Source organism: Micromesistius poutassou (assembly GCF_964030765.1).
Source record: "Micromesistius poutassou genome assembly, chromosome: 17".
NCBI lineage: Eukaryota > Metazoa > Chordata > Actinopteri > Gadiformes > Gadidae > Micromesistius > Micromesistius poutassou.
In genome coordinates, this window is record NC_140287.1 from 14,603,544 (window position 1) to 14,615,214 (window position 11,671).

The 11,671-nt window shown below is 51.3% G+C and overlaps 1 protein-coding gene across 1 annotated transcript in view; it reads right to left on the bottom strand.

The window, feature by feature from the left end:
* uggt1 (UDP-glucose glycoprotein glucosyltransferase 1) overlaps positions 1-11,671 on the bottom strand; it is a gene marked incomplete at its 5' end in the record, with an annotated part of 27,849 nt that overhangs the window by 4,026 nt on the left and 12,152 nt on the right. The window contains 20 exons of the mRNA XM_084482125.1: positions 613-795; positions 1,422-1,506; positions 1,696-1,800; positions 2,072-2,160; positions 2,427-2,511; positions 2,753-2,838; positions 2,963-3,121; positions 3,563-3,752; positions 4,308-4,387; positions 4,808-4,910; positions 5,287-5,382; positions 6,335-6,465; positions 6,701-6,832; positions 7,299-7,505; positions 7,930-8,024; positions 9,101-9,199; positions 9,762-9,882; positions 10,472-10,636; positions 11,014-11,145; positions 11,621-11,666. Of these exons, the coding sequence (XP_084338251.1) occupies positions 613-795; positions 1,422-1,506; positions 1,696-1,800; positions 2,072-2,160; positions 2,427-2,511; positions 2,753-2,838; positions 2,963-3,121; positions 3,563-3,752; positions 4,308-4,387; positions 4,808-4,910; positions 5,287-5,382; positions 6,335-6,465; positions 6,701-6,832; positions 7,299-7,505; positions 7,930-8,024; positions 9,101-9,199; positions 9,762-9,882; positions 10,472-10,636; positions 11,014-11,145; positions 11,621-11,666 (2,389 nt within the window). The remainder of the gene's footprint in view (positions 1-612; positions 796-1,421; positions 1,507-1,695; positions 1,801-2,071; positions 2,161-2,426; positions 2,512-2,752; positions 2,839-2,962; positions 3,122-3,562; positions 3,753-4,307; positions 4,388-4,807; positions 4,911-5,286; positions 5,383-6,334; positions 6,466-6,700; positions 6,833-7,298; positions 7,506-7,929; positions 8,025-9,100; positions 9,200-9,761; positions 9,883-10,471; positions 10,637-11,013; positions 11,146-11,620; positions 11,667-11,671) is intronic.

Sequence of the window (11,671 nt, forward strand, 5' to 3'; positions counted from 1 at the left end):
AAAAAAACCCCACCATTTTCTTATCGCACAATGTCCCCATCTCTATAGCAACATTGATAACGATACATAGATAAATATATATATATATATATATAAATATATATTGATATACATTGATACATAAATAAGTAGATATACATTGATATATATATAGATATATAGATTTAGTATGCTACACGTGAACCTCCTAAGATGGAGCAATTTCATTGGTTCGCTATCTCGGGATATTGGGCAATATCCCATGATTGAGATCTCAAACTCGGGGAATTGTTTATATCCCGAGTTTATTGATCGCATGTGACGGTCATCTCGCTAATAAAAACAAATAAACCGCTAATAAAAACAAATAAATCCTGGCAAAAAGTGTTATCTTTTTTTTTATTTTTGGAGTGTTCACGTGTAGTATATACTAAAACAATTATTCACCTTTGGCGAATAATTGTTAAATATCGGTACATTTATGGTGGTATCTTGGGCCGGAGCTGCTACTTGGGATTGGCTGCTCGCCCTGCACTAATGCTTTAGCGTTTGTGTGCGTGGACGTTAACTGACGTTTTACAACCAAGACGGCCGCGGGGCGATAAGGCCCGTTGTGTGTGTGGGGGCGCTGACCTGGTCGGCGTCCACAAACAGGAACTTGTCGACGGCCAGCGGGAAGAGCACGTCCAGGAAGAGGATCTTGTAGCCCCAGATGATCCTCTGCTTCTCCCTCTGCTGGTGCAGCCAGCGGGGCCACTTGTACTGAACCAGCTCGTACTGGAAGCCGTACTCCACCGCCATGTGGGGGATGGACTCCTGACCACACACACACACACACACACACACACACACACACACACACACACACACACACACACACACACACACACACACACACACACACACACACACACACACACACACACACACACACACACACAGACCGACAGATACACACAGACACAGACCGAGATACACAGACAGATACACAGACACAGACACACACACACACACACACACACAGACACACACACACACAGGATTGTGTGTAGAAGGACAAACAGGAAACAAAAAATGTTATGATGTGCAGAAAAATATAATAAAAACATAAATATGTATTACTAAATATAATGAAATATATTTAAAAATTTCATTTCAAATAGGAATATGAAAATATTGAAAGACTCTTTACAGTTAGATATAATATGTATAGACATTACAATATTCATAGAAACAAACTATTATATATTATTATATACAAAATATATAATAAATATAATTTATATATATTATATTATATTTACAATTATTAAAATGAGAATGTTTTAACTGGATGCCTTGAGATTTTTAATTTCTTTAGTTTAAGAAGAAGAAACTTAAAAAAGCAGTAACAAAGCTCAGTGTAAGGTTCCAATGTGGTTAGGACAGCGACCCGGGCGGACCTTGAAGGCCGGAGACAGGAAGTTCTTGAGGAACCAGAACTTGACGGGCGTCTGGGTGTTCTTCAGAACCGACAGCATCATGATCCTGAGAGGAGAACCGGAGAACAGAGACCCAACCACAGCTGAAGATGAGGAAGTTCTTAGAAACATATTCATCAAATAAATACAATCTGAATAAAGAATAATATGTATAGAAAACACTGTATATCTGCATTTACAATCATTTACAAAAACAGTAGCACACACGATAAGAAAATATGCACTCATGGCTCACCTGAGGAACCTTTCGTACAGGTGACCCGAGGCCACGGAGAAGATGTTGATGACGTCGTCCTTCTCCTGCTTGGGCTCCTCTGTCTTCACCCCGCCCGTGAACCCCCTGGAGGGAGGGAGGAAGGAGGGGAGAGCCACCACCAATTAGCCGTTAGAGGAGAAAACATGGCCACATGACTGCACTTGGTTCCGTGAACTGTAACAACAGCGATGTATTGTTGTTTCTCTTCTCCTCACAAATGTACTTATTGGAAGTCGCTTTGGATAAAAGCTCCGATTCAAACTCGTGGTCTTCCTGGTCCGGTAGGTGCACCCGGTTCAGTGTGGGCCAGGGTTAGGGTCAGTGGTGAGGGGGGGGGGGTTATGAAGGGCCGTACCGGGTCAGAGACTCCCAGAAGCCCGAGTCGTTCTCCGGGGTTCCGTCGCTCAGCAGCTCCTCGCTCATCTTGTCCGCCTTCTTCTGCACCTGAGACCAAAATCATGACATGTCATGTAGATAGTACACACACACACACACACACACACACACACACACTTACTCTTCCCTCACACGCACTCTCTTACTCTCCCCAACACACACTGTCTCTTACTCTCCCCACACACACACACACACACACACACACACACACACACACACACACACACACACACACACACACACACACACACACACACACACACACACACACACACACACACACACACACACACACACACACACACCCAACCAACCTTGACTTTGATGACCCGGGTCTTAAAGTTGTTCAACACCACGGTGATGTCATCAGAGTCGGCCGGGGAGTCTGTACCGTCATGGCTTCAAAAAAAAAATACACAAATACTACATGTTGGATCAAGCATAACAAAGGTGCAATATGCAAGACCCGCAGCCAAACCCGTGATGTGACGTGGACCGTCTCCACCCTGTGACGCCTGTGGTTCAGGGGTGAAGCTGTTCCCCCCCCAACCCTCACCCACCCCCCCCTCACCCGTTCCCCACCACCCCATCACCGGTCGCCCCCTCTCTCCCCCCCTCCCTCCCCCCCTCCCCCCCTCACCTGTAGATCTTGTAGATGTCGTCCGAGCGTCCTTTCCTCAGCTTCAGGGTCCAGGCTCCGGGGTTGGCCTTCAGCTGGAAGTATCCCTGCAGAGAGATCAATCCAGAACCCCTTATGAACCCCCGCCTCTCGCCTCCACACCCAATCAGAACCGCTCAGAACCCCGCCTCTCACCTCCACACCCAATCAGAACCTTGCACGTTCACTCACCAGGTTCGCCATGACGATGGTGTCCACGATGACAGGCTCGGAGGCGGTCCCCAGGGTGAACTGCAGGCCGCGGGGGGGCTGTCCCGTGCTCACGTCAAAGCAGTGCCCCTCCAGCAGCAGGTGCTCCAGCTCGTACTGGGCCGCCACGATGCTGTCCACCTGGGGGTGGGGAGGGGGGGGGGGACACGGTAGTAAGTACGGATAAGCAAAGGGATGGAGGAGAATTACGTTGGAGAAAAGACACAACTGCCACAAATGTGTTTAAAAATGTCAACTGGACACTTTAAAAGAGTATCAGATATGTTGAAAGATACTGGCAACAGGACAAATTAAATGGTTCTATAGGTATACTAAGTGTTGTGTTAAAAAAACAAATGTTTTTTGTGATTTACATTAACTATTTACTTTAGTTACACTTTGGATGTGTGTCATTGAGAGTTAAGGCCTGGCTGTGTGTGCAATAGCACGTGTTCACCCCTAGAGGGAGCCCTCTGCAACAATAGCACATGTTCACCCCCAGAGGGAGCCCTCTGCAACAATAGCACATGTTCACCCCCAGAGGGAGCCCTCTGCCCCTGTAGCCCGACCGCAGCGCCGTACCTCCTCCAGGTAGATGTTGTCCAGGTCGTAGCGCGTGCCCACCGACTCCACCATCCAGCTCTCGGGCGTGTTGAGGTTCAGGGTGAAGAGGGGCGTCTGGGGCATGTCCAGGAAGCGGGCCAGGGGCCCCGCCGAGACGCTGCCGTCCGCCTGGAACCCCACCTCCGGCTCCAGCACGTAGCGGTAGAAGCTAGGAGACACAGGGGCGGGCGGAGAGGAGGGGGCATCAGAGACGCAGGACGGGGCCCCAGGACGGGGCCCCAGGACGGGGCCCCAGGACGGGAGGAGCCCCAGGAGGGGGGTGAGGGGGTCCCAGGACGGGGATAAGGGGGATGAGGGGGTGTCCGGTTCGCCCTGTCGGGGCTTATTTACCGATGGAGGTGACTTTATAAACAGGAGGAGGTGACTTTATTAACAGGAGGAGGTGACTTTATTAACAGGAGGAGGTGACTTTATAAACAGGAGGAGGTGACTTTATTAACAAGAGGAGGTGACTTTATTAACAGGAGGAGGTGACTTTATTAACAAGAGGAGGTGACTTTATAAACAGGAGGAGGTGACTTTATTAACAAGAGGAGGTGACTTTATTAACAAGAGGAGGTGACTTTATTAACAGGAGGAGGTGACTTTATTAACAGGAGGAGGTGACTTTATTAACAGGAGGAGGTGACTTTATTAACAGGAGGAGGTGACTTTATTAACAGGAGGAGGTGACGTTATAACCAAGAGGTGGAGGTGAGCTCACCTCTTGAGGGGCAGGTCAGACAGTTTGGATTGACAGTTCATGAAGACCCTCAGATTGATGTTCACCAGCTGCTTCAGAACCTAGGGGTCAGAAGGTCGGCCGGGCCGGGAGGAGGAAGAAGAGAAGGAGGGGTTGGTTAGGTTTGGATCACTCAGAGCGACCAATCCCGTTACTTCCTAACTGGCCATCGGCAGCAGAGTTACGTGAAGTGAGATGGACGAACGAGAGACGACGCAAGTCCAATCTCAACTTCTTTTGACAGGAGTTAGCAGCACATGTTAAATAAATAATTTAAATTAATGTATTAAATACATCAATACATCAATGAATGCTGACTCAGGCAAGGATATTTTACAAGCCAAGGGTTTCCTGTTTGGTCCAAATGAGGGTCAACTTATTGAATTATTGATCAGAAAAGATACAGAATCTTTAAAAACTAAAACTCCGGACCAGACCAGACCGGACCGGACCAGAGCGGAACGGACTGCGTGTGAACGTACCAGCAGCAGCGGAGCTACTTTCTGGGCGTCCCTGGTTACGGGATCCACCACGGCAACCACATCAAAGTAGACCTCCCCCTCTCTGGGCCGGATCTTCACAGCACTGAGAACACCACCACCACCACCACAACAACAACAACGACAACAACAGCCAATTAGCAGGCAGACAGATGGAGGCCGGGTGCAGATGGAGTGCAGAGGATATTCAGTTAGACATTCGCTTTGATACACTTTGGAAAAGGGTTTAATTGTGTCGAAGGAAAACTTCAGTTTGATATAATGTGATGATTTTACACACAAAGCCAGTCAACAGAGGATGCATGTACAAAGTTACAAAAATAACTCAAAAATGTACATGTATATATATATACATACACACATATACAGGTATATATACATAAATATCGATATATACTGTATGTATACATACATAGACAGATAGACGTACATATCTACATACACACCGTGGTTTAGCTTACCTGAAGCGGTCGTCAGCGAAGCCGTACTCCACCCTGGCCTCTCCCTTGGGCTGGGCGGAGAGCAGAGCGTCCACCTTCATCACCAAGTCACTGGCCCTACGACACGCACACACACACACACACACACACTTACTTAGCGGTTGATCAGAATGTGCCTGTGATGTCCAGTCCCCAGTGAAGTGGTGTCCAGTACCCAGTAGAGGTACTGTATGAACGGCACTCGGGGATCAGCAGTAGCAGTCGTCGTGCTCGTGACCACAGATCATTAGCCACGGGGTCTGCTCACATCTTTTAGTTTGATCGAAACTGAGGCCATCATCAAATATCTATAGAGCGAGTCAGCGACTTTACCGTGACCCGCGCTTCACCGCTGACTCAGCGCCCCCCCCCCAAGGGCCGAATTAACCAAGGGCCTCCCTTCTCCCCGCCCGGTGAGAAGGTCATCGCAGCAACACACGCCAACTCCTCAACGCGTGTGAGAAAAGTTAATGATGATGGGGGTGGTGGTGGTGGTGCTGCTGCTGTGGAGGGGAGGGTTGGTGGTGGTGGTGGTGGTGGTGTTTATGGTGGTGGTGGTTGTGGTTGTGGTGTGGAGGGGTGGTGGTAGAGGAGGTGGGGGTGGTGATGGTGATGGTGGTTGTGGTGTGGAGGGGTGGTGGTAGAGGAGGTGGGGGTGGTGGTGGTGATGGTGATGGTGGTTGTGGTGTGGAGGGGTGGTGGTAGAGGAGGTGGGGGTGTTGGTGTCGTGGTGGTGGTGATGAGGGGTGGTGGTAGTGGAGGTGGGGATGTTGGTGGTGGTGGTGGTAGTGGTGATGAGGGGTGGTGGTGGTGGAGGTAGTTGTGGTGGTGGTTTGGAGGTGGTGGTGGTAGTGGAGGTGGGGGTGTTGGTGTCGTGGTGGTGGTGATGAGGGGGGGTGGTAGTGGAGGTGGGGGTGTTGGTGGTACTGGTGGTGGTGATGAGGGGGGGTGGTGGTGTCGTGGTGGTGGTGATGAGGGGTGGTGGTGGCGGAGGTAGTTGTGGTGGTGGTTTGGAGGTGGTGGTGCTTACCGGTCCTCCTCGATTCCAAACTGCAGGACCTTGGTTTTGATTGGCTCTCCGGAGGTCTTGAGGATGATGCTCTCCAATAGGAGGAAGTCATCCTGGTTAAAGACCTCCTCATCTCCCAACGGGCCAATGACCTGCATGTACGGAAAGAGACGACCAGAGAGTTAACGTGTTAACTTGTGTTAACGTGTGTAAGTGTGTGTATTTGTACGTGCGTAAGTGTGTGTATGTGTGTGTAAGTGTGTGTATGCCTGTGTGTGTGTGTGTGTGTGTGCGGAAGTGTGTGTGTGCAAGTGTGTGTATGTGTGTGGGCAAGCGTGTGCGTGCATGCGTGTGTATGTGAGCGTGTGTGTATGTGTGCGCGCTCACTCTTCCGTTGCTGACCACGGCCCTCTGGCCCCTCCTCAGCTTCAGGGCGTGGCCGCAGTAGGCGCTGTGGGACAGCAGGAAGTCCAGCTTGGGCCCGTCGTAGGCGCTCTGGAACAGGTCCACGTCCATCCCCTGTGGGGGGGGGGGGGGGGGGGGGGGGGCGGGGTTAGAGCCTGGAGACTCCAGTCCGACACAGACAACTCTATGCGGGTGACGTTTTTAAATGCGTACACACACAAAGATTCTCACACACACACACACACTCCTGTGAACACATGCCCAAACACACACATGCCCACACACACACTCCTGGGAACACACACACACACCCCCCACACCCCCACACCCCTGGGAACACACACATGCCCACACACACACCCCTGGGAACACACACACCCCCACCCACCACCCCCCACACACACACCCACACCCCCCCCCCCCCCACACACACACACACACACTCCTGGGAACACACACATGCCCACACACACACTCCTGGGAACACACACACACCCCCACCCACCAACCCTCCCACACACACACCCACACCCACACCCCCCTGCCTTCCCCCCCCCGCCCCGCCCCCCTGCCCCCTCACCCCGACGGCGAAGCTGCGAATGTCGGCGCCGGCCTCCAGTGCCTTGGCCGTGTCCTCCTTGGCCATCTTGGTGATGAAGTTCTTGGCGTTGTTGGCGGTCTGCGTCTGCATGGCGGCCCAGACGGCCCGCGCCACGCGGCTGCTCTCGGCGGTGACCTCCGCCGAGGGGTTGTTGATCATCCCCAGTCGCACGTTGTTGCTGCTTTTCTGTCGGGGGTAGGGGGGAGGGGGGAGGAGGGGGGAGGGGTAAGAGTGGTGTTTACAGCGAGTACGGCCTAGAGAAGTGCAATTAATCTTAAACTTTCTCTGTTTTTTTTTTTCCATCAGCCGGATACGTACGATACAATATTTTCTGTTTGAACATTTTCGATTTGAACATTTTGTGTAAGTTCTCATTTACAAAGGGTTTTTTTTTTGGAGAGAAATGGTGAAGAAATGCACCATGTTATCAAACTCTGAAATAATCGTTTGAATAATCGTGGTTTCAATACTGACCAAAATAATCATGATTAGGATTTTGTAATAATAATAAGCATGTACGGTACGAAGCCCTAGTACGGCCTTCGTACCGTACATGTGCTTGTGCGTGCGTGTGTTTATGTGTGTGCTTGCATAAGTGTGTGCGTGTCACCATGTGTCTGATGGCGTCGTAGAGCAGCTGACGTCCGGACGGCTGGTCGAAGTCTCCCACCACCCAGAAGGTGACGGGACGGACAAAGCCATCATCTGGACACAACAACAACAACAACAAAAACAAAACCAAGAAAGGAAGACAGTGGATGAGGTCATCGCCACAACGGGACCGATCAGAGGCGGGGCATGGGAGGGAGGGCGGAGCATGAGGGGAGAGGGCGGGGCATGAGGGGAGAGGGCGGGGCATGAGGGGGAGAGGGCGGGGCATGAGGGGGAGAGGGCGGGGCGTGAGGAGGATGGAGGCGTGTGGCGGGGGAGGAGGCGTACAGCCGCGGTACAGCTCCGCCTCCTCTCGTCCACACAGCGGCTCGGACCTCACGCCAGCGCCCCGTGACAACGTGACGCTCGTGCAAGTGGAACTGACAAAACCAAAAAAAAAAAAAAAAGAAGCCGGAAATTAAATGAGGGCCAGAGCGAGCGGCCTACATATGGGCTTCATTAGAGTGTGAAGAGTGGGGTTAGGGAGCGATGCAAGTGGGTCACACAGGGACGTCAGAGGGTCAACTCGGGGGGGGGAAAGGAGGGATGTGGGATGGGAGAAAGAAAGAAACCGAGGACACGGGAGTCGGAAGGTAGATGTTAGAAGGCGACGGAGGGACGGGCAGTTCAAACCGATTAAACCTGCACTCTGCCTCACATTTCTACTCCAGCACAAGGATCTCTGAAGTGGAACGATTCCTGAGAATGAAACACGCTCATCCGAGCTTCGGCCCCATCGGGGAGATTCTTTTCTTTAAATCCTTTTATTCCGGCCCACTTTCCCCCCCCGGCTTATAGTCTGGAGATGACGGAGTTATAACCGTAGCTCAAACTGGAGCCACTAGAGGCTGCAGTTGGGATAACGTACATAGTGCAGGTTTAAGTTTCAAAGAAGAAATAGCGGAAAAAGGGAAAAGAAAGGGAAAGTTTGCTTACTGTTGGCAGTCATCCCTGATGAGGAGAGGAGGGGGGAGGAGGAGGAGGAGGAGGAGGGAGGTGGAGGGGGGAGGCAGACGAACCACAAGACGGAGAGAAGGTGGAGAGAATAGATAGAACAAAGAGATTATCCCCATTTGACTCGCCCCGTTCAGACCCACTGAAGGTAACCCTTGGAACAGGAGCGGCGGTACCTTTCTTGGTCATGTAGTTCATGCTGTTGGCCACGGCCGTGCTCCTTTGCTTGGTGTCCAGGGTGGAGAAGCGGGCGTAGTCGTCCACAAAGAAGTTGTCTACGAGAGAGAGAGAGAGGGCACACTGAGAAACCTATTGAATGGAATAAAGAAAGGATGGTGTTTTTGTGTGTGTGTGTTTTTGTGTGCGTGTGTGCGTGATTTTGTGTGTGTGTGCATGTTTGTTTTTGTGCATGTGTTTTTGTGTGTGTTTTTATGTTTGTGTGTTTTTATGTGTGTGTGTGTGCGTGTGCGTGTGCGTGTGCGTGTGCGTGTGTGTGTGTGTGTGTGTGTTTTTGTGTGCATGTGTGTGTGTGTGTGTGTGTGTGTGTGTGTGTGTGTGTGTGTGTGTGTGTGTGTGTGTGTGTGTGTGTGTGTGTGTGTGTGTGTGATTTTGTGTGCATGTGTGTGCGTGTGTTTGTGTTTCTACCTGTGTTTTTGTGTATTTTTGTTTTTTGTGTGTGTTTTTGTGTGCATGTGTGTGTGTGTGTGTGTGTGTGATTTTGTGCGCGTGTGTGTGCGTGTGCGTGCGTTTGTTTTTCTGCGTGTGTTTTTGTGTGTTTTTATGTTTTTTGTGTGTGTGTTTGTGTGTGCGCGTGCTCGTGTTAGTGTGCGTCCTCACTGGTGTCGGACAGGTCCAGGTAGGTCCGGCTGGTGTCCAGGACTCGGGGGTTGATGCGCGGCACCACGTTGGGCTGGTTCATCATGAAGTCCACCACGTCGTGGTCGGTGGCCAGCTCCCCCTACGGGCCGGCCGGGGAACAGCAGGGATCAGCACGGGGGCGGCCTCCACTGCTGGCCAGGCAGCGCTGAACCACTCGTGATTGAACACTGAACAGTGCGATACCACACTGAACATGAATCAGAGTTCGACTACGGATGAGTCACAACAAGCAGAGTGCGCTTGTGTGTCCCTCAAAATGCATGCCTTTGTTACAGTGTGTGCATAGACTGGGCTACCCCCAGCCCGTTCTGCCGGCGATTTGAATTCGCCCTACAGCAGGGTCTGGAGAAGAGCCATACATTTCACTCTGCCTCTGATGAGTTTTTGCAGGAGCCAATCACCAAGCTGGCTTCTCCCCCTGGCGCGCTATTGGCTGGTTTAACACAGTGACGACAGGGAAGCGACGGCAAGCAGCCGATTGCGTCAGCTGAACTAGGCCCGTTGATCACGCCTCTTGTGCTGAAGAAGATGACAGCAGCCTCCCCAGACCGACGTGCAATCAACGAATGATCTTGGTCTGGCAATAGCCAGGCCAGTGTGTGCATGCACTTGCAAGTCCACCGTGTGTGTGTGCGTGTGCGCGTGTGTGCGTGCGTGTGTGCGCGTACAAGGTAGACGGCCCTCTGGAAGAAGGTGGTGGTCTCCAGGATCTTGTGCATGGTGACGGTCTCCAGCTCGTCGGGGTCCAGCTGCTCCCGCTGGAAGGGCATCCCGTTGTACATCACCACGGGCAACGGCCCCACCCCCGTCTGCTCGTAGTAGCCCCGCCCCTCCTGGGACACCGGGGCCGGACACAACGACGTTGGGTTAGCTTTCGGCATGCATGCTATATACGTAGCTCATATTTAATAACAGTTTCAGTTAGATTACATTACGGCATCTAGCCTTGTAACTACTAACAGCGTTTGTTCTTATTGAAGGGTTCTCTTACGATGACGGCAATGTAAAGTCGGTTCAATTTCTGTCCACAAAATACGTCTTGATTTCTGCTCTGATTGTGTCCATCAACATCATTTCTGGATATTTAATGTTGTTCATTTTGAATCTTTTTAATTTTACTGCTGCATTGCACAGAATTCCCGGCGTGGGCTCCGGGAGAGAGAGAGAGAGAGAGAGAGAGAGAGAGAGACAAAGAGAGAAAGAGACTCACCTTCCTGTTGGCCTCGTAGCTGGAGTCGGCTCCCAGGATGCTGCTGACCTCCACGTAGGGGTACCTCTTCTCCACCACCTTCACCACGTCACCCACGCTCAGCCGCCCCCCCGGCACCACCTGGTTGAACATCTGGTGGGGGGGAGGGACAGAGGGCGGTTAGGGCTCGACATTTGGGTCACAGTGGGGAGGGAGAGGGAGAGAGAGAGAGAGAGAGAGAGAGAGAGAGAGAGAGAGATGTAAAAGAAACAAAACTAAGTAAGACAGGACCAGATGGGTGTGAGCGGGGAGGAAGAGGAAGCGAGAGGAAGAGAAGGAGGAGAAAGATGCAGAAAGACCAGAGAGCTGGGGGGGAAGGTATGAACACAGACGACAAGATGGTCGGTGATGAACTGAACAAGCAGACATACATGTACAGAGTACATAGCAGGAGACATCAAAATGAGAGACGGACGAAGTGATCGTATAAGGAAAAAAGAGGACGTTCTGCACAGTTAACAGTTTAAGAGAGGACTGTATCCAAATACATTCAACCTGTTAGCAGCCACCCCAACCACCACACTATCCTCCTGAAACACACACACACACACACACGTTCTGAACTCACGGATATGACGGCCTCGAAGGCGCTCTGGCTGTCCACCTCGTGGCACATGTA